Raw genomic sequence first — 20,090 nt, 5'->3', positions numbered from 1 at the left:
GGCCACCGGTGCAGCACTAGAAGCCAAAAACCCAATCGCACTCCATTCGCAGGGGAGGTGGTCTATGCGTTTCGACTGCCCATGATTCGTGCCGGGAATTTGAATCAGGTTAGGGCATCTCACGGTCCCTACCGGAGTTGATCCCTCCAACTGTAATTCAGTCCAGAAGCCAATAAGCCATGATTGCCAAGTCGGATAAATGAAGTAGAGCCCTAGGCTAGTGGTGATATGAAATTTAGCTGAAACGTCTCATTCTTGGCATCATCGGTTGACGCTTCTTGGCAGGGCTTCGCTCATCTCACACTGCCCCATCCCGAACCGTTTAATCTACGAGAACCATGAAGGTAGCTGGCTGGAAGCCGTCATCGATTTGTGTATAAAAGGCCTCTCATCTGGACCCTCGGTAGGTCTCTTTCATTCCTCAAGCCTGGATAGCCAAACATTCCTTTCTGCTTTTTGTTTTCCTACTTTCATTCACTTTTTACATTCGTTCTTTACCGTCCAAGTCGACGCCTTACACTCTTTATCAAAATGAAGTCCTCTACTTTTGGTATGCTCGCTCTGGCAGCGGCTGCTAAGCTCGTCAGCGCCCACACCACCGTCCATGCCGTCTGGATCAATGATGTCGACCAGGGTGAAGGTAACAGCGAGAGCGGCTACATCCGTTCTCCCCCCAGCAACAGCCCCATCACCGATGTCACCTCCAAGGACATGACCTGCAACGTTAACAACAAGGCTACCGCCAAGACCCTGGAGGTCAAGGCCGGTGACAAGATCACCTTCGAGTGGCACCATGACTCTCGCAGCGCGTCTGACGACATCATCGCTTCCTCCCACAACGGCCCCATCCTTGTCTACATGGCCCCCACTGAGAAGGGCACTGCTGGCAACGGCTGGGTCAAGATTGCCGAGGATGGCTACACCGATGGCACCTGGGCCGTTGAGACTCTGATCAAGAACAAGGGCAAGCACTCCGTCACCGTGCCCGACGTTGCTGCCGGCGAGTACCTCTTCCGCCCTGAGATCATCGCTCTCCACGAGGGTAACCGCGAGGGCGGTGCTCAGTTCTACATGGAGTGTGTCCAGGTCAAGGTCACCTCTTCCGGCTCCAAGACCCTCCCCGAGGGTGTCTCTATCCCTGGCGCCTACACCTCCACTGACAAGGGCATCCTCTTCAACATCTACGACTCCTTCGACAGCTACCCCATCCCCGGCCCTGCCGTCTGGGATGGCGCTTCTGGTTCGTCTTCTTCTCCATCAAGCTCCGCCTCTGCATCTGCTCCTGCTCCTACCAGCGCTGCTCCTGCTCCCTCTAGCTTCACTACTATCGCCAAACAGCCAGCCACCACTTCTTCCACTGAAGCCCCTTCCACTGAGAACACTCCCTCTGAGACCACTTCCACTACCTCCGCCATTGTCTCCACCACTGCTGTCGCCTCTACCACTGCTCCTGCTACTCCCTCTAGCACCTCCGCCATTGCATCTTCTGCTGCGCCCACTAACTCTGTTCCTCAGCCTAGTTCCAACGCCGGCGGCGCTGTCAAGGAGTGGTACCAGTGTGGTGGTCTGAACTATAAGGGTAGCAACCAGTGTGAGCAGGGTCTCACTTGCAAGAAGTGGAACCCTTACTACCACCAGTGTGTTTCCGCTTAAGCGACTTTGACTTTGAGGATTTGACTTTTGAGGGGGGAGAGAAGTTATTATAATCAGAATAGAAATTAGACGGTTGGTGTTCGCGTTGTCTATATTCTGGTCTTTTGTAAATTGTTTAGTAGACAGTATCTTTTCGGCTATTTCACTGGCTTTGTACTTCTCCGGTTGTGGCTCAATTCTGTGGTTACTCGAGATATAGTTTGATACTCGACCTAATATATCATGGTTTATTGTCGGGGATGTCTACATGTAGTGCCTCGGGGTATACATAGTTTTTTGCCCACGAGTGAGAATGTCCACATTCTCCATATTTTACACTTCTTGATGACTACCTTTTGGAGTTATGGGGGCTCCTCTTGACGATATGACTTCATCCCAAGCAACTGTACTTCTTTTTTCTTATAATATTTGAGTGATTTCAATATTGTGATCGCATAAGGAGCATTGCATATGAACGTAAATATATACAGAGTATATAACTGCAGACCAACAGGACAAGGCACGCTACCAAATATATATATTTCGCCAAGTCCCAGCCAACAACAATCCTACCAGCTTCACCGACTCTTTAAACTAAAAGCTAAAAGTGCATACAAATAAAATGCAATCTGACCTCATAACGAAATGCACTCGCTCGAAACTTATTTTTGACCATCGAATCGCAACAAAACCAAACCTCATCCGATCTGTGGAAGACTCAGGCTCTAACGGGCTTTCAAAGTGGAGACCCGCGATATTTCCTTGGGTTTTCCCCTTATGGAACCCTCGTTCACCCTATAACAGAAAGACAGTGGGTACGGCCCCACAGCCGCAGGACGTGTCTGAAACCGCTGGATTACTGATCAATGGGGGGTGGGGACTTGTGGCCGCTTTTTTGTGAATCCTGGGAGGCTTTATGTGAATTGGATTGAAGGAGGGCTTTGTAGGTTGAGAGAAGTAGGGCTAGATAGGTTCTCCCACCTGCTATGGAGTTGCCAAGCTAGAGCTGTTGCTATTGCTGCTATCATCGCTATCACTACTCTCATGTAGTCCTGTCGGAACAACAGGGCAGGTTGAAGCAGCCGTGACAGTAAAAAGCTCATTACTATTGTGAATACGACGACATCACTCATAGGGGTCGTAGTGGTACCAATATTGTGCAGGGTCTCGGTGCCACATTCTAGAATTTGACCAAGTTCATAGAAGGTCTGAGTATCTGAAGGCAATACAAAACCGATGTAGTTATATCCCTCCGGCATTGTCCGCACTACGTCCATTCTGGAGCGGCATATATTCTCTGATCAATTCCTCTGATAATCGCATTACGTTCAAGCCTGTATTGTGGATTTGGGCCTCAGGACCTGGTTCACATCCTTCAAGGGCGCGGCCCATGAAAGTTTCGCATCTACATATCCCTCCAAAGCGGGCTTGTATTCAAAGCCTTGTAACGTCCCTGCCCTGATAACTTTCATACTAGGAAAGGCATACTCTTCGCGGAGGCACGCAGTCCCGCAATTTCCGCAGAAAAATCTCCTGATAGGATGCCCGCATTCGCCTGCTTTCTTTTCAATAAGATTCTCGGACTCCCTCGGACAACGATGAAGTTCGCGTCGGGGATAAAAACATTCTGCTAAAGGCGCTTCCCCTGATCTTACGGCAATCATCGCAGTGGCATAATGCCTATTCCCGGTATTTGGAATAAAAATGAGTTTCTTACGAAGCGATATTGGAAAACCCATACCTGGAAACAAGGGTCGGCGGAAAACGAAATCCAGATCTCCCCCCAGAGGCACCCAACCTTCTCGCATTTCTGGTTGCATTTATGTAAGAACTGAAGATGAGGAGATATCTCTTGTTAAAGGAGGATGGACTTCACTTATGGTTTGTTTCTTTTAGCAAAATAAATCCCTCTCGAAGAACTCCCCGCCTATTTAAATCTATCTCAACCTTTATGCCACTGTTTGCACACTAATTACCTCGGTAAATCGTCCTTTGGGCCGGATTTCTCGGGCTTTACGTAGGACGTGTGTCTATGAACGGTAAATCTGTCGTCTACTCCTCCCGTCCATTAACTTCGCCTCGGGAGATTTATGCGGGGTAAGAGCCTAATTTCTCCTCATTGCACTACGAACACAAAGAAAATGAAAGGCTTCATGAGCGTGGCAGGCTATTACTTGTTCACTATTAGGCGATTCGATCATTAGGTCCCGAATACCTTACGTTGTTTGGAACCACAACTATATCTGACACGATGAGTCTCCATGGAAAGATAGCCATTGTCACCGGTTCTTCAGGCGGTATCGGCCGCGCCATTTCACTTAAGCTTGCCGGCGTAGGTGCTGTGGTTATCTGCGGTGACATCCAAGAAAAGGTTCCGGGTGATAAAGTGTCAACCCATGAAACTATCATTCAGAGCGGAGGGACCGCTGAATACGTGATGTTGGACGTGACCGAGGCGGAGCAAGTGGAAAGCGCAGTACAACATGCCGTTCAGAAGTTTGGGAGATTAGACATGTGAATCTTCCTGCTTTGCCTTCTCCATGCTGGCAGTGACTGACAGTGTCACAACCCCAGAATGATAAACAACGCCGGTGTCGCCCTCGAAGCGAACTCGCCAAAGCCCATCTGGGACTTCAGCCAGGAAATCTGGACCAGAGACGTCGCCATAAACTCGACGGGCGTCTTCCTAGGCTGTAAATACGCCTCTGCGCAGATGATCAAACAGGACCCCCTGCCTTGCGGAGATAGGGGCTGGATCCTTAATCTCTCCAGTGTCTTCGGCCTACACGGCTCACCTGGAGTAACGGGGTATGTCTCATCAAAACATGCGGTTATGGGCGTTACCAAGGCTGCGGCGATGGATTGTGCGCCGTATCGGATTCACGTGAATGCATTATGTCCTGGGTGTTAGTACCCCTTCGCATTCAAACCTGGGCATGGTTTCTGTCGGAAATGCTAATTTGAACAGACACCGATACCCCGTTTATCAAGGACTTGAACTCGGAGAAACGAGCGGTGGTACAGCAAATGCACCCATTCCGTGGTCTGGGGATGCCAGGGGATATTGCGAATGCTGCTCTCTTTCTAGTCTCAGAGGAGAACTCGTGGATTCATGGTGTTGGTCTTCCGGTTGATGGTGGGTATACAGTTATGTAGATGAACAGAACAGAAAGTGAGACAATGTCAGTAACTTCCAACAACCGGAGATATAATACTGTCGCAAAGACTATAGTTTATCTATAACTTTGAGAGGTCTTAGATTAAGTAATACACCCAGTTAGTTATTCTAGAGTTACAAAAGCGAGGAAGCGAGGAAGAAGGTTGTACTAATTGGATTACTACTGTCAATACTTTTGAAGTAGTATATGGCCCTTTTTTTTTACCCTATTACTTTCAAACTCGGAACAGTGGTTAGGTAAATAAAAGGAAATAAATTGGAGCAATCCTACAGAGGTATCAGATAGATGTATTTAGTTAGTACTAAGAAAGTTACAAAAGTCAAGAGGAGAGAAACTCCGAAAGCACCGAGCAGCAGGGAAACATAAAAATGCCTCAGCCACTAGCCCTAATAACTTTGACTATGCCCCTCTTAAACCCCACATGGTGTAGATCCTCGGTGGCATGAAGAGGTGCAGGGAAGATAACGCCGCATGGTATGATCGGCCAGTCGGAAAATAATATGCGCGTACCTCTAATTTAATCGAAACCCCCGCTTGCCCTTTCTAAACTGACTTGAACAGATACTGATACCCTACTCACCCCGGCACCATGGGTCGCATCGACGAGTTTGCCGCTCATGTATTTGATTATCTGATTGTCGGCGGAGGGACAGCAGGCTTAGTGTTAGCGGCGCGTCTGAGCGAACGTCCTGACGTCGTGGTCGGGGTAGTCGAAGCTGGTCCCGCAGCGTTTGATGAGAAAGCGATCAACATCCCAGGTCTTTACGGTTCTACGATCGGATCTCAGTATGACTGGCAATTTGAAACGGTGCCTCAGCCAGGACTATCAGGTCGGAAACTACCTTGGCCTCGTGGCAAAGTCCTTGGCGGTACCAGTGCCCTGAACTTTATGGCGTGGAATCGTGGGAACCGAGAGGATTATGATGCTTGGAAGGAGTTGGGGAACCTTGGATGGGGTTGGGATGATCTTTTGTATGTGTATTACCTCCGACGTTTGCCGCATTCTGGTGAATTTATGATTGATTCATGTTCGACTAATAACTGACAAGGCCTTGCTTCCAACGCTCTGAGACTTTCCACCCCCCCGATGTCACTCATCAAAAGCAGTATCATTCCTACTATCAGGAGGAAACACATGGAACTACTGGTCCCCTTCACACAACGCATATTCAATCCTATGGTCCAACTCACCAATTCTGGCACGCGACACTCAACGCAGTCGGCGTGGATAGTAGTCTAGACAGCCTTGCCGGCTCGAATAGAGGAGCATGGAACATGATTTGCACGGTGGATCCCATCAGCCAAACCCGGAGCTACTCGGCAACTGCTTACTATCAGCCCATAGCAGAGCGATCAAATCTAATACTGCTGACTGAGGCAATGGTGACAAAAGTACTAATTGAGAAGGATGGCAACGCTGACCAGTGGGTTGCCACTGGGGTCGACATCCTCTGTGATGACAAACAAAGGGAAATCTATGCAGCAAGAGAGGTTATCCTCTCGGCGGGAAGTGTTCAGTCTCCACAACTTCTCGAGCTGTCTGGCGTTGGTAATGCTGAGGTCTTGAGGTCTGCTGGAATTCCTGTCAAGGTTGAAAATCCGAATGTCGGAGAGAACCTTCAGGAGCATATGAGTAGATATCGACCTTCCGAGGCTAAATGAAAACCATCGCTGATGGGTGATACAGTGACGGCCACAATTTTTGAAATTTCGCCCGAGATACCCACCAGGGATGAAGTACTGGGGGACTCAGCGCTTCGGGAGGCGGCCAGTTGTGAGTATGAAGGCTCTAAGTCTGGTCCTTGGACCATCCTTCCATGTTCAATCGCATATTGTTCACTGTCACAGATCATTGGCCCAGAGGAACTGGAAGGTCTCCGAGCGAGAGCGGAGTCATTGGCCAAACAGACTGGCAAACAACGAGACGAGATCCTGGCTCGTCAATTCCGAGAGCATACTAATTTGGGTCAGCTGGAATATCTCTTCGATGTCGGGAACTGGAGTCCATACTTCCCATCCGAGGAGGGAAAGAAATATGGTACGATGCTTATGATGTTGCAATATCCCTGGTCCCGAGGGTCGATCCACCTGCCACCCAAGGACCCTGACCTCCGTGCGACTGTCCATGACAAGCCGATCATTGACCCACGATACTATCTTGGTCACGGGGAGGTAGACCTGGAGGTTATGAAAATCGGCCAACGTTTGACGGAGCGAATTTGCGCAACGAAGCCACTTTCAGAGATCATTCGCGCCCGGGTATTCCCTCCGATGTCTGGTTCCAACGCATCAGACGAGGTGGACAAATACGATGAGTTTGTCCGGAACTATACCATCACTGACTGGCACCGTAAGTGTACTTCTCATTGTCTTTGCCGCTCTTGTGGGCTAACATAACGACTAGCAATCGGAACATGCGCAATGGGAGGGTTCGAAGGCCAGAAGTCCGGTGTGGTTGATGGTCGTCTAAGAGTGTACGGTATAACTAATTTGCGTGTTGTCGATGCTAGCATCATGCCTCTCCAAATCAGCGCACACATTCAGGCAACGGTATATGCCATTGCGGAGAAAGCTGCTGATATGATAATCGAGGATATGGATCCGACGGACATTGATGCAAAGCTAACCCACAAGTAACTCTACATAGATGTTATCGGATAATATTGGAATCGGGGCCAGTGCGGTGTACAACGGAGATAATTTTACTGTCATAAATCTCTCCCATAGGTAGAATTTATTCGTGGCATCGAAATTGTCACTCTAATTACTTTGGTACGAGACTTCGCATCCAGTCAATTCACTGCAAGTTTCCAAGCCTCTGGGACTTCCACCTGCTTTTAGATGAAGGGCAACTGCCTCGCGAATAATGCTGCGAACCTGCCTGATAATTCGCTGCAGATCATGCAACCAGTACGATGATAAACGGGAGATCTGAAAACAGGAACGTCTGCCTTATACGAAGGATGGGGCTCACTTACCCGGCCCTTCTTGTTGATATAGATGAAATTCCACCGGCAGCTATCGGTATAGATCCCATAGATATCATTTTTGCGACTGGCAAGTGTGTGAGCGCGATGGATGATTACTGTATTCGTGGTATATTCAGTCTGTCCTGGCATAAAGCGAGAGGTTTGGTTAGTAGGTCAGATAGCCCGTGGTGCCTAATAAATGCAATTACTACTCCTCCGATGAAGAATCTTCTCATTGTGACTCCACTATTGCCATGTAAAAAGTCATAGGCTTTCCAAAACTAATATAAGAAGGTAGAGATTCTGAACGGAAAATCCGCCAACGTAGGGTGGGCATCTAGCCCAATCTTTAGCGGATCCCACAACGTTCCCGATTCATTCCATTACGACTTTCCAGAATATTTAATACGTATGAGACAGTAGTCGTTTCATTTTCAAGCCGTCGAACTTCTGACGTATGGAGACGTATGTGTCCTAGATACTCAATTTCACTTGACCATCCTATGAAGTTCATACTCAAATGAGTAGTTAACTCATCAGGGGGTAGCCAAAATGCTTCTCCTGCCTCCTCCTTGGGCGGATTGCCGAGCAGCTCCTTTTGAGGTGCTCATGAACCACTTTGGAAGTCATCTGGCCATGACAGCCTTCCGCTCTGTTTCTATAGGCAAGGGCGCCATCCGCACTCAAAACATGCAGCCTATGATGCTTGAATGCCAGCGTAATGACCTCGATCTCGCTCTAAATGAGTATCCTGGTCACATTGAAACGTCAAGACAACGATACAGATGGAGACGTAGGACACCCCCACATCCGGCATACAAATGGATACAGGGCGGCCACGATACAAATCAACATATCTCAATTGGCTCAGCTACTTGAGGACTATTGGCCATGATGATAAGGGGTTTATATGGGCGATCTATAAATAAAATACTTCCAGTGAAACTATTCACCGGCACACTGTAAAAATCAGTTTATGAATTTCGGACACTGCCACATCCAGGCTGAGCGGGCGATGATCATCACAACTTTGTCGGCACTTACTACTTAGCATAAGGCGAGGTGGGCCGCTAAGCTTCAAAGAGACGCAGGAACCCCAGACCAACGTAATTCTTCCGCCGAGTGATCCCCAATGAGAGAGGCCGAGACCATAATAATTTGGTTATCATTCGTTTGCCGGAGCCCTAATGCGGGTCCAACATACGCGGCGCCAAGACAACCATATCTTTCAAGGCTCAACAAGAAACCCAGCCGATTGCATCTATTACGCATCTCCTTACGGGATGACAGGCACTAGAACAACGTTTCTTGCATGAATGTTCCACACAGGGGCTGGCTGGGCGACAGTCGTCTTGCTCCGATGACGTGGATTCCCCGAAGCCGTTGACATGCCTGGACTATAAATGTAAGACCTTCAACGGTCAACCAGCAGAATTTAATTATTAATCGAAGAGAACAAAATCTCTCAGAGCTCTTGACGTATACTCTTTGAGCCTTTGAGTGGTAAACAGCCCCTAGCGAGATGCACTTTTCAAAGCTCCTCCTTCTCTCCGCGGCTACGCTCGCAGTTGCGCATCCCGGTGAGAAGCACGATCCGCATGTACTGAAGCGCGAGATCCACGCTCGTGATGCTCTTGCTGCCCGGTCGAAGCGCGGCCTCGATGCATGCGCCACTAGTGAGCATGCCAAGCGACTGCAGCAACGTAACGTCGCCCGCCGCGCCCGAACTGTCCGTGAGCTGCGCAGCGCCCGTGGCGTGACTACCAGTAAGTCTTGAGACAACAGGATCAACAAATGGTATCCGATTCCTGACGATGTCAGTAGGTCCAATGAAGTGGCGCCGTTCTTCTGATGATCTGGAGAAGTGGGAGGCCGTCAACCACAACATGACCGGCTTGGTCGACTTTACTTCCGAAACGCCCGAAAGCTCGGTCTTCGGTGGCAACACCAGTGCCATATTGTCCCCCACGATCACCGACGGGCCCTACTATGTATGGGGTGAAGTGCAGAGGAGCAACGTCAAGGAGGATGAGTACTGTGACGGTGTTGATGTGTACTTGGAGGTCCAATACATCGATGTCAACACTTGCAAGCCAATTCCAGGTGCCTTCGTCGATATCTGGAATGCTAACGCCACTGGCGTGTACAGGTCAGTGCTCACACGCTACCATACATGAACACACATCGCTAACACCAGACATAGTGGTATCTCCACTTCGGGCAACTATGCTGCTGACGGCTGGGATAGCACGTACCTGCGTGGTATTCAGGAATCGGATCAGGACGGTGTTGTGGCCTTCCAGACCATTTTCCCGGGTCACTATGACGGCCGTGCCACTCACACTCACTTGTTGACTCACCTTAATGCCTCCGTCCATGATAACAATGGTACACTCGTTGTGGGAACCGGCAGTGTTGCACACATCGGTCAGCTCTTCTGGAACGAGGTCCTGCGCTCCGCCGTCGAGGACACCTACCCTTACACCACCAACACCCAAGACATCACTAGCAATGCTGATGACATGTGGTCCATTGAACAAGCCTCCAGCTCCTATGACCCATTCCCCGACTATGTGTACCTTGGAAACGACCTGAAGGATGGCCTCTTTGCCTGGAAGCAGATTGGCATCAACGCCAGTGCCGACTACACCGATAACTCGTACTACAGCATTGCTGCTTACTATGACGAGAACGGTGGTCACCAGAACACTGACAGTGCTGCATTCGGTGGTGGTTCTGGTAGCCAGGGTGGTATGCCCTCTGGCTCTCCCTCCGGTGCCATGCCTTCAGGCACTGCTATCTAGAGATTCCTTGCGGGACACGGCATGAACCTGTGTTATAGTGGCTCCTTTTCCCGCGAGGTGAAGGCATACTCCAATATGAACCGAGTCCACCTTAGCCAAGCAGGGCCATCTTCACTATCCTCATACCGTGTATATATCCATCAATTTCCTCTACTTCTAGTATGTATTTTGCCTACTTATTATAGTATCAGCTTTTTTCTAATGAAGGATTTGGCTTGTGCATTACTTTTCTCTCCACCTTTTTGTTTTTCTGCCCTTGTTTGTTCTCCCTACAGGTTTGCCAAATTACTAACCATCACGTCAATGTCCCCTCCGCGTAATAAATCGGGCATGCCTGATCGGCTTTCTGTATTTTCGCTGATTGTAGGTTTTTGATCTGACTGTCGAAACCATGAGCAAATTGTTGTTTTGTACCAGCTTCGTGTCTACCTCGTATTGGTCAGCACGTGATTTGCCCGGTGTGGCGATGCTCTGATCTGACAGATTAACATCAATCATCGAGCCGTTTGCCAGATAGCAGGCCAGTTACCCTTCTTTCACGTCCAGGACAGGAAGACGACAGAGTAAGGCGTTAATTTGCCGGCCACTCTCAGACGGCGCAGCAAATCATGTCTGTCGAACAACATCTCATATCGTCGGGCGCACTGGATAAAATTCCCGCCCGAAGAAGCAATCTAGGGCAGACTGTGTTTCAAGTGCCACTCTATCTAAATCAAGAAAAAATATATCATGCCCGGCGTCCTCATAGAAAATCACGAGCGGGCTGTTTAACTTGTAAGAAACGGAGGGTCAAAGTGCGGATATCGATTCCGGCAGCTGTTCTGAAGCTAATATTGAGCATGAGTGCAGTGCGACGAGGGTAAACCAGCCTGCGTCAAATGCCAGAGATACGGTGCATTGTGCAGCTATGCCACGGTGTCGTATGGAAATGGCTCTAACATCGATGTCGCATCAAGCATGCAAAAGCCAGACAGCATTACATTTTCTTTTTCTTTGGACGATCTGGCGACCCGGATAGAGGAGATCTTGAAACTAGATACAGGCACCAATGCTTCTCTGGTAGAGCGACACGCATCTCATCCCGTCGGCATGATTGCCTTCCAACAGTTCCTTAAGGGTGCCACTGACACGGTCGCCAACCCTTCCCTCCGAGCCGTCATGAGGAGCGACATGATTCGGGTTTCATTTACGGTGAGCCTAGGTCCAATTCTTGACTCGATACGTACAGATCCTATTAACTAAATGTATTTTCAGAGTCCGTATTTGATGTACACGATACTTGCCGTAGGCATTCTTCACCTCAATCGCATTTCCCCTGGAAACAAAACGTGGCAGCTTGCAGAGACATATTTCTGGCAGCGCGCGATTAAGCTATACCAAGCGGCACTTACCTCCAACGTTACTCCCCAGAATGTTGATTCCCTCCTGTCCACTTGCATGTTCATGGGACTCACCGCTCTCTGCCCCGAGAATATCAAGCCAACGGATTCGTGGGTATTATCCGATAAACCAGATGCAATGAACTGGCTTTGCTTACAGAGTGGCCTCCGGTGTATAATAACCCTCGCTCAGTCGTACCTTGATTCCAGCATCTGGGGCTCCACATTTCAGCAGGCCCACAAGGACGAACAGCAATTCTTGAAGCGCGTAGTTCCAGAGGGACGGGAGGGTCTTGACCCCGATCTGGCTGACCTCTGTGGGATTGACGACTTTACCACGGCCAAAACAAACCCATATTACGAGCCTCTCCGATTATATACAGCTATATCCGAACTAGAACGCAATTGGGAAAATTCGGCCAAATGTGCCGAGTTCATGGGGAAGTTGACGAACGAGTTTCTTGCACTTTTGAGACGGAGAGACCCCCCAGCCCTTCTAATTATGGCGCAGTGGATGGGCCTTATGTGTACCCTATCCCACTGGCAGCCGTGGGTTTTTGGTCGACTTGTTACTGAATGTACCGCTATTTGCATGTACCTCGAGAACGATCCGGATCCCCGGATCTCGCGTCTTTTGGAGTTTCCAGCTAGCGCGTGCGGATATTCGTCTCGGAATGTTTGTCAGCGTACTTGAGTACGGATAACCAGAACGGCTCTTTCTTTGCACTTTATAGTCCAAAAGGACTTTAGAGATATCGTTTTTGTTGACTTTAATTTGACGTCGATACGTCGTTCATCAATATCTCCTTCTCAATAGATTATCACAATAATCCAGTCAGTCGAGATAAGTTTATTCTGCCCAGTAGACTATCTTTGGAGAGATATATATCTCAGAGTCGAAGGGTTGCCAATAAGCGAGAAGATCATTGGCACGGGTACAAATTATTCAGAGAATAATAACTTACAAACACAATAGTGCTGATCAAAAAAGGGGAAAAAAAAATCTACTAGGGTTATATCTAACTCTTGCCTACTCTGCATACTCCGTATGTGCTGAACTGACCCTTGATGAGACTACTAACCTAATTGGGTTCCGCAAAGAACTGTCCAATTACAGCAACCACAACCTACTCCACATCAATCTACCGCCTGGTTTAGCCCATTTTCTGCCATCTTAACATCGTCACCGCTTCCCAAATAGCCCAATACAAACAACATCCACTCTCAGCAACAAACCATATGGAAGTATGTACAGGGTACCTCTGCGACTGATAATATTCGTTATGTCCTTATTGCTCTCTCAGCATTGAACACTTTCTACCGTTCGACTGATGGACACTCTACTGGCTCATTAAGCCAAGGCCAACCTCCAACGCCATGACTCGCCAGCCATGAACCCTCAAGACCATGCCGTTTGGCGTTGGCTTCGCGATGTGCCTTGCGAGACGGTGGCTACCCCACCAAATACAACCCGTCCTCGGCATCGTGTAGTTTAAAACGAAAAAGAAATATTACCACCAGAATTACGATTGCTGCGAAACACCTGTGGATCCTTGACGATACCGATAATGTGCACCCTGATCAGATTGCACCGGAGACTGCTGTTACAGAGCCTGCCGACAGAAAAAAGCTCTCCTATCGGTCGTCTTCTCGCCCGTCGAAATGTGCAGCGAGTCCGATTCGAGACTTGTTGAATGATGTGCGAGCATTGAAGACTGCTGTTCTCTGCGAATTACCCTTCATGATTTCCTTTACCAGGGAATGCTACTGCTTTATGCACCACCCTAACTCAAGGTCTACACGAACAGGTGATCCCTATCGGTCTGAAGGTATAAACTAAGCTATACTACTGGGGAAACGTATAGCTGACCAGAAGCTATGATTTCTTCACTTTCAGGACCGAATATCTGCATCTTTCCTTCTCATGGCGAACGAGATCCCGAACCCTGCATACCATGACCCAGATAATCCATCCCATCGTGAATTGGACATACTTTGGGAAACTACAAAGGAACTCCTAAGCGTGGCCCGGGCATCTAGCTTATATCAAAGGGATGAGAATGCTGGTGCACCAAGATGGTCTATCCCATGCTCCACCTTGCATGTAAGGGCAGTATGCTAAAACCGGAGAGCGTGTAAGTTCTTCCTGGTTGACCCTTTACTGTCTCTCATCCTGGCATCTCCGGCTGACAGAAGATGGACACACAAGGCAAACCCAGACGATCAACCCAGAGCTGCTCCTTACAATGCCGAAAAACTACCGCATCCAGAAGAAGTGCGATTACGCGTTTTACTTTGACGAAGATACCTGGCAGGTCTCTGATTTACATGATACCCTCACTTGTGCGGGCGCGGGCAATGTCTTGAGCCAAACGACAGACTTGAATACGAAGCGGCGGCTACTCTTTTCCAGGCTTGAAGTCAAACATGAGACATGGTAGGAAGGTTGAAACACTTGCCCAACTTGCTACTTGGGTTGCGGTGGGGATGGAACACACCAGAAAATTTGGAGTCGATCCTCCGAAGAGGTATAGTCGTATCGTGACCTGCCTCCAATGGTTGGGTGGACTGTTGGTGGCCATGACTGGTCTACTTGGGTCACATTTGGTGCTACCGGTAACGGCACTGACAGGCTTGTTTGTAACTCTTCTCCTATGCGGTTCGGGCTTGGCTGACACCATGGTTATAGGACGTAGGAGGTCCTTGTAAAGCAGCTGCCACGGATACAAGAGATGTTGGCCTGTGTTCTTGGGTATAATGGTTTCCGGCATAATTACCTCGGTATGGTGATACTTTTCAGGGCCCCATTGAAGCTACCTACTAGGCTGCCTACCCAATGTATGTATGTATGTATGTATTTAAACGGTCGGTACCCTTTGGAACATCGGATACCTGGATTTTCGCAGTGATTCAGGGAGGAATAACATGTGATAAATCATAACAATTTATGGCCCTAAGAACTATTCTGCTGCTTTACATTAATAAAGTACGGAGTATAGCCAAGTGATATGTTGTTGTTGTTGTTCAGCCCCCTTGCCGGGCGCTTTCTCTCACCTGACTGCCGATGGTCGGATTTAATTATTCACGGCACCGAACAGAAAATGTTACATGAACAACCTTCCATATCTCTCATATCATGGATGATAGTAATCATGATTTACTGCGTCCTGATCATCACAGCGCAACCGATGTGCTAAAGCACTCGAAGTCAACATGGAATGCTCTGCTGTCCTCGGCTCAGTCTGAAACTGCTTTGCCGCATGCCTGCAGTAACATGAAAGCGCTTCTCAACAAGACCCCCTCGATTCCTAAACCTGCCGATGCTGCAGACTATTTGGGAACGGACGCTCTATACATAGAAGGGTATGCGAGCTGGTCAGTCTCGCCAGTCAATCGATCTTGTAATTGCGAGCTGCCTTCCCGGAAAAAGACTGGATCTCGAAAGGTCTACATCGGGGGTTCTCAGCCAAGCACTTGTGATCTATCCGCGGAGTATATCTCAGATTGGAACGGGGTACACCCCCTGCCAGGCCCCATGTCTAATTATCTTGAGGTGTTTGTCCTTGGCTGGTCGTACATTCTTTCAGCACGATTGATAGAGATACGTCGGTCAACAATCAAAGATAAGGTGGTCTATACCAAGAGCAAGGCTCAGTGGAATCTTCACGGCCGACATCAAACGGATAAGTCAATCATGGATGATAGTTATATAATAGACATTGAAACCGACGATTTCGCGGAACTTCGATGGTGGGCTGCAATTCTCGCAGAGGGACGAGGCTGGCAGGCTACTCTCACACGAGAAGGTAAAGAGTACTACCCACCGTGGGATTGCCATTTGAACAGCAGTTCATTCCGACTGCACCATTGGGCTCAATTGCCGGCCTCGACCCCTACTATTAACACTGAGCCGCCGTCCTCGGCACAAGCTCAAGATTACCTGTTTAACCTGGCCCGATATCATGACGCTTTTGACCAGTTAATTAGTGCGTTGGCCGCCACCCTGACAATACCACTGCATAACTGGTTTGGCGCCAGTATTACCTTACCTTTGCCGAAGCCAGAAAACCGTCCCATCTCGCGTCGGAACACTGAACTGACATATCGAAACCAAATACCGACAACTGCTGAAATTCCTCATTATATGGCTATATCATGTACATCTGGCGTGATCACATCTTGTTTATTTGGTTGCTTCTGGGAACCAGATATTCCATGCAACCTAGTCAGCCAATGGTTGAACTTACCAATGAGAGAGATCTTCCCATCTCTAATTCGATCAAAGAATTACCATGCTATGGTCTGCACAATGGCACAGCGCACGCCCAATATAGCTCCACTATGGCTAGGCGCCCTAATTACCGGCCTCCTACCCCGGATATTTCAAGTTTGTCGTTCATATCTACCAACAGTCTACCTCGAAGCGGGTACTTGGACTGCTTCTCCCCAGTCATTCATGGACCCTCAGTACTACCGTCTCACACCGGTTCACAAGACCAACAATGTGGCATTGATTCCCCGAGAAGATGAATTCCGCTTGTTATTTATCACAGATGTGGACTCGGAAACGTATAGAAGCTCACCACTCCATACCGTCCATTTGGGTTCGTGGAGCTCCAAAATACTTCGATCGAGGTCAGGCTGCACTATTCCTGTAATCACCAACTAAGCTGCCATTGCTGGAATTGGAAATGTGAAGGATGACAAGTGCTGAGCGATTGTGGCATGTCATGCGGATCGAAAGCTATAGAATCGAGCATTGAACCCAACTTTCTTAGGACTAAAGCCGTAAAGCTGGCTTGGATGGTGGTTGGGTTCCCATACACATCTTTATTCAAGTCGTCGCTGGTGATTGCTCCCATATACAGAAAGCTTGTTTCTATCTATTCCTGGCTCAGGGGTCTTGATCCAACAAGCCCTCTTTGTGAAGAGCTAGATAAGGAGGGGGAAGCTTTTGATGATACACTCTCCGAGCTCGTGACACGGAACATATTCTCTTGGACCTTCTTCACTGAAGGTACTAGGCCAGAAGAAAGGGAGTTTTGGAAACATGAATGGCTGGAACTGCTAATAGATAGTGACGATGACGTGGAATCTAGTGAAACTAGTTCGTCTGATGTCGATGATAGGGCAAACAGCGAAAACTTGAATCATGTCCAGAAGTGGTGGGATGATGTTGCTTCTCAATTGGTATGATATCGCAAAGGATTGTTAGAAGAAATGAATATCAATATTACTCTTATTAGTATAATGTCAAGATGTCAATATTTGTCAAGCGGCCTGCCTAGATAGGCAAAGCACCTTTTTACACTCTTAATGTGCTTACTTCTTGGCTCATGATCTTTCCTACTTGTTGCAAGAGCTGGAATACCTAGAATAATGAGTTCCGCAGCAGACTAGAGAAAATAGCACGGAGTAAAACTTCCATACCTCAAGACCTCAGAATTAGATAAATTAGTAGGTTAACCCGAAAACCCAAACTAAACATACTAAAAGAAAACATCCCCCCCGACTGAGATGGAGGACTTGAACAATCTGTCGAGCATTCGCGTAAAACACCATTTCCCGCCCGTTAAGCCTTCTAAGTAGGCTACTTCAACTCTAGTCATTTACCTTCGGATCCTTCATTTTCACGAATTGTCCCTCTTTGGTCCCATGGGGGTATCACCGCGAAAATGGCAGCACACGAGTATCTCGTTCCAATCCCAGCCTCATTTCCATAGGTGATCTGACTGAACGCCATCTCCTCATGCTTTGGCTCCGTGAGCCACGTAATCCCGGGGAGGTAGTATGCGGGCCAGACATGTGGCAGCACCTGCAGGGTCCTTGAGCGCCTGATATCAATTGCTGTGGGCGTGAGCGAAACTTACATCGTCCATCGGCATATCATTCCCCCATTCCGTCGTTTCATAGGGCCGCAGGCGTGATCCAATCTGCGCTCCCTCTGTCACAAAGCCGCTATCTTCTTTGTACGGAAGACCTTCCCGTTGTGCGAAAGAAATTGCCTCCTTCATACTCCTCACATGTCGTGTCATCTTCAAGAGCTTCCATCGTCGGTCGACATTGGCAAGGTCCTCTCGGCTGGAGACCTGTGGCAGTACCTCAGAAAAGTTCACGAGAAGGCGTTTGTTCCTGGCCAAGTATGGCTGGAGATCATTGGAAAAGCCGAAGCCGCCCCATTCGCCGATATAGCTAGATCGGCTTTCGATGTGCCCTTTGAGTCCTAACTCTGGATTTTCGGGGATGTACTTCCCGTCATTTTCCAAAACTGGCAGAACTTGCACGTGTAATCCTAGGGACTGAAAGATGGAATACAATACCACGTCTGACCCTTTAAGCCCTCTTGGGAGGTCATAGGTGGTGGAATTAGAGGTATGGGGATAGGCGTGCGAGCAGAATATACCAAGAACGCCCCCTGTACTGATTAGTTAGACTCTACTTGGGACCGGTTGACTATGGGATGCTCAGTTCGATAAGCAGGGCTTACCGTCGTCCAGAAATCCCGGTTTCATGAGAAGATCCTTGACCCAGCCGTACAATGGTAGTGACTTAGGATCCATTATCGATTGAAGAACGCTGTCGGCCCGGTTTGAAACGTACAGATTGTAGGTTAACGTGATCCGGTCTCCTTCTGTTATTGTTTTGATCTCATGTTCACAGTCACTGTAGAAGGCAGCCCACTGGATGGTGGTTTCGCTTCCTGCAGCCCAATCAAAGTTCACCTCTCTCCCTTGGTGCCTTACAAGTAAATTTCCACCCTGGAAACGTGCTGGAAGGCAAACTACTAAGGAACCAATTTGTCTCTCAGAGCGGGGAGTGTCAACGTGGCTACGAAAAAGCCCAGACGGCCCTGAATAAATCTGTGGATATAGTCAGCTCGGCCATCACAGACGAAAACATTTGACTAACATTCATCTTATAGAGTTCCGCATAGATCTTGCGCGACCCTAATCTGTTCGCTGCTTCGCTAACTGTCCCAGGAAGAAGCACCTTCTCAATTGTTTCGATAATTCCAAACTCGGCGGGATGGAAGCTTGTTGCGAAGTTTTCAGGGTCTAACTTTCCAGCTTTTCGGTACGATAGATCCATCACAGTCTCCTGTCCGCGACCAAAACTGGCTGGACCACAGCTGTTTATCAAGTGTTGTAGCACTTCAGGGTTCGCGTCTTCGGCGTCAGCCCTAAGAGGTAGTGATACATGTCTCGCTGAGCCATTCCCAATCGACCAGAAGATGTTGACGGGACCAGAACCTCGTGGGTGCTTATCAGGGGGGCCAGTTGCTTGAACGATAGGGATGCTACCCCCACATGCATAGGAAGCAGTAGTTTGCTCCCCTTCAATGAACGTCTTCAATTGAAGACACGAGTCAAGAAAGCTGTCCTGTGTTTCTGGTAAGGTAGGTGTTGAAGAGGGTTCGATATGTCCACTCCGTTGGTGACAATGCTTCTCCATTAGAGTATCCAAAAGCGCACTGGAAACATGCTCTCGCTTCTTGGTATTGCTACCCACTCGGACTTTATGCCATCGATTCTCCAACCGTTTGTGCAGTTTCTTAACCTTCAGAATGTCTGTTTCACCATCAAGATAGTCAGGAGTTAAGCGGTTCAAATTTTCTCGCAATTCTTTCTTGATCTTCTCCAACCTGGAACCCGCAAATGATTCGAGATTGTCGGGGCTATACATGCGCCGGCCATAATCCGAGTCGATCTCTTTCAGGCAACAGATATACCAATCCAGACAGGCGTCCACCTTACAACCCTGTGCGGCTCATCAGTATAAATCCTTAGCTATAGGAGGTGGTTTGTATTGACTTCGGTCAAGACCCGATCCACCTCATCCTCTAGCTCAATGGCTGTATGAGCATACTCTTCGATTGGGACATCGTAATATGACTCCGTTCTCCAGATGCGCTCGTCAAAAACATGGCCGCCTTCATCGTCACTCATGGTGAAATAGAACAAGGAAGGCAGTTAAGCTAATTGTACGAAATGGTGGTTTTGTGAAAATAAAAGGAGACAAGCATATGACTAGGTGGGATATGCTGTTCAAACAATAAACAGAATTCCAGAGGCTTTTATCTTGTTTATTTGTTGCTGACGCGATGGTTATGACGTGAAGATGGATGCC

The 20,090-nt window shown here is 48.4% G+C and overlaps 8 protein-coding genes across 8 annotated transcripts; 7 read left to right on the top strand and 1 right to left on the bottom strand.

Moving 5' to 3' along the window:
- The first annotated feature begins 468 nt into the window (after positions 1 to 468).
- eglD (putative endoglucanase) lies at positions 469 to 1,609 on the top strand. Its single transcript, XM_032054487.1, has 2 exons — positions 469 to 1,240; positions 1,516 to 1,609. The coding sequence occupies exons 1-2, from the start codon at positions 532 to 534 to the stop codon at positions 1,518 to 1,520; spliced, it is 714 nt and encodes a 237-aa protein (XP_031914029.1). The 5' UTR covers positions 469 to 531; the 3' UTR covers positions 1,521 to 1,609.
- Positions 1,610 to 3,883: 2,274 nt separating this feature from the next.
- On the top strand, positions 3,884 to 4,788 carry BDV38DRAFT_270985 (SDR family NAD(P)-dependent oxidoreductase; the record flags this gene model as incomplete). The annotated part of the gene is made up of 3 exons (XM_032057240.1): positions 3,884 to 4,146; positions 4,207 to 4,538; positions 4,601 to 4,788. 3 exons carry the CDS (start codon positions 3,884 to 3,886, stop codon positions 4,786 to 4,788), a joined length of 783 nt encoding a protein of 260 aa, XP_031914028.1.
- Positions 4,789 to 5,400: 612 nt separating this feature from the next.
- Positions 5,401 to 7,692, top strand: BDV38DRAFT_82350 (GMC family oxidoreductase; the record flags this gene model as incomplete). The annotated part of the gene is made up of 4 exons (XM_032063980.1): positions 5,401 to 5,783; positions 5,861 to 6,444; positions 6,499 to 7,161; positions 7,216 to 7,692. The coding sequence occupies 4 exons, from the start codon at positions 5,401 to 5,403 to the stop codon at positions 7,446 to 7,448; spliced, it is 1,863 nt and encodes a 620-aa protein (XP_031914027.1). The 3' UTR covers positions 7,449 to 7,692.
- Positions 7,693 to 9,302: 1,610 nt separating this feature from the next.
- BDV38DRAFT_270983 (intradiol ring-cleavage dioxygenase) lies at positions 9,303 to 10,584 on the top strand (the record flags this gene model as incomplete). The annotated part of the gene is made up of 3 exons (XM_032057239.1): positions 9,303 to 9,546; positions 9,605 to 9,929; positions 9,984 to 10,584. The coding sequence occupies 3 exons, from the start codon at positions 9,303 to 9,305 to the stop codon at positions 10,582 to 10,584; spliced, it is 1,170 nt and encodes a 389-aa protein (XP_031914026.1).
- A 1,053-nt stretch (positions 10,585 to 11,637) lies between these two features.
- BDV38DRAFT_82336 (uncharacterized protein) lies at positions 11,638 to 13,342 on the top strand. Its single transcript, XM_032063979.1, has 2 exons — positions 11,638 to 13,009; positions 13,065 to 13,342. The coding sequence occupies exon 1, from the start codon at positions 11,827 to 11,829 to the stop codon at positions 12,655 to 12,657; it is 831 nt and encodes a 276-aa protein (XP_031914025.1). The 5' UTR covers positions 11,638 to 11,826; the 3' UTR covers positions 12,658 to 13,009; positions 13,065 to 13,342.
- An 81-nt stretch (positions 13,343 to 13,423) lies between these two features.
- BDV38DRAFT_245964 (uncharacterized protein) lies at positions 13,424 to 14,866 on the top strand. The gene is made up of 3 exons (XM_032054486.1): positions 13,424 to 14,098; positions 14,173 to 14,599; positions 14,653 to 14,866. The coding sequence occupies exons 1-2, from the start codon at positions 14,040 to 14,042 to the stop codon at positions 14,402 to 14,404; spliced, it is 291 nt and encodes a 96-aa protein (XP_031914024.1). The 5' UTR covers positions 13,424 to 14,039; the 3' UTR covers positions 14,405 to 14,599; positions 14,653 to 14,866.
- A 233-nt stretch (positions 14,867 to 15,099) lies between these two features.
- On the top strand, positions 15,100 to 17,225 carry BDV38DRAFT_292574 (uncharacterized protein; the record flags this gene model as incomplete). Its single annotated transcript, XM_032062038.1, has 3 exons — positions 15,100 to 16,567; positions 16,672 to 16,751; positions 16,803 to 17,225. The coding sequence occupies 3 exons, from the start codon at positions 15,100 to 15,102 to the stop codon at positions 17,157 to 17,159; spliced, it is 1,905 nt and encodes a 634-aa protein (XP_031914023.1). The 3' UTR covers positions 17,160 to 17,225.
- A 233-nt stretch (positions 17,226 to 17,458) lies between these two features.
- Positions 17,459 to 20,001, bottom strand: BDV38DRAFT_245960 (2OG-Fe(II) oxygenase). The gene is made up of 5 exons (XM_032054485.1): positions 19,775 to 20,001; positions 18,873 to 19,721; positions 18,451 to 18,823; positions 17,834 to 18,378; positions 17,459 to 17,778 (listed from the first exon to the last, which is right to left on the bottom strand). The coding sequence occupies exons 1-5, from the start codon at positions 19,907 to 19,909 to the stop codon at positions 17,569 to 17,571; spliced, it is 2,112 nt and encodes a 703-aa protein (XP_031914022.1). The 5' UTR covers positions 19,910 to 20,001; the 3' UTR covers positions 17,459 to 17,568.
- Between the last annotated feature and the right edge of the window lie 89 nt (positions 20,002 to 20,090).

This window comes from Aspergillus pseudotamarii (assembly GCF_009193445.1).
Source record: "Aspergillus pseudotamarii strain CBS 117625 unplaced genomic scaffold BDV38scaffold_24, whole genome shotgun sequence".
Lineage (NCBI taxonomy): Eukaryota > Fungi > Ascomycota > Eurotiomycetes > Eurotiales > Aspergillaceae > Aspergillus > Aspergillus pseudotamarii.
The sequence above is the reverse complement of the archived record's forward strand: the minus strand, read 5'-3'. Positions and strand labels throughout refer to the sequence as shown.

Excerpts from the sequence above, each read along its gene's own strand:
- eglD (XM_032054487.1), top strand. The coding sequence starts at position 532 with ATGAAGTCCTCTACTTTTGGTATGCTCGCTCTGGCAGCGGCTGCTAAG.
- BDV38DRAFT_82336 (XM_032063979.1), top strand. The coding sequence starts at position 11,827 with ATGTATTTTCAGAGTCCGTATTTGATGTACACGATACTTGCCGTAGGC.
- BDV38DRAFT_245964 (XM_032054486.1), top strand. The coding sequence starts at position 14,040 with ATGGTCTATCCCATGCTCCACCTTGCATGTAAGGGCAGTATGCTAAAA. Across the intron at positions 14,099-14,172 it reads ATGCTAAAACCGGAGAGCGT|GCAAACCCAGACGATCAACC; the intron begins GTAAGTTCTTCC and ends TGGACACACAAG.
- BDV38DRAFT_245960 (XM_032054485.1), bottom strand. The coding sequence starts at position 19,909 with ATGAGTGACGATGAAGGCGGCCATGTTTTTGACGAGCGCATCTGGAGA. Across the intron at positions 19,722-19,774 it reads TGGATCGGGTCTTGACCGAA|GGTTGTAAGGTGGACGCCTG; the intron begins GTCAATACAAAC and ends TGAGCCGCACAG. Across the intron at positions 17,779-17,833 it reads ATGATATGCCGATGGACGAT|GTGCTGCCACATGTCTGGCC; the intron begins GTAAGTTTCGCT and ends AGGACCCTGCAG.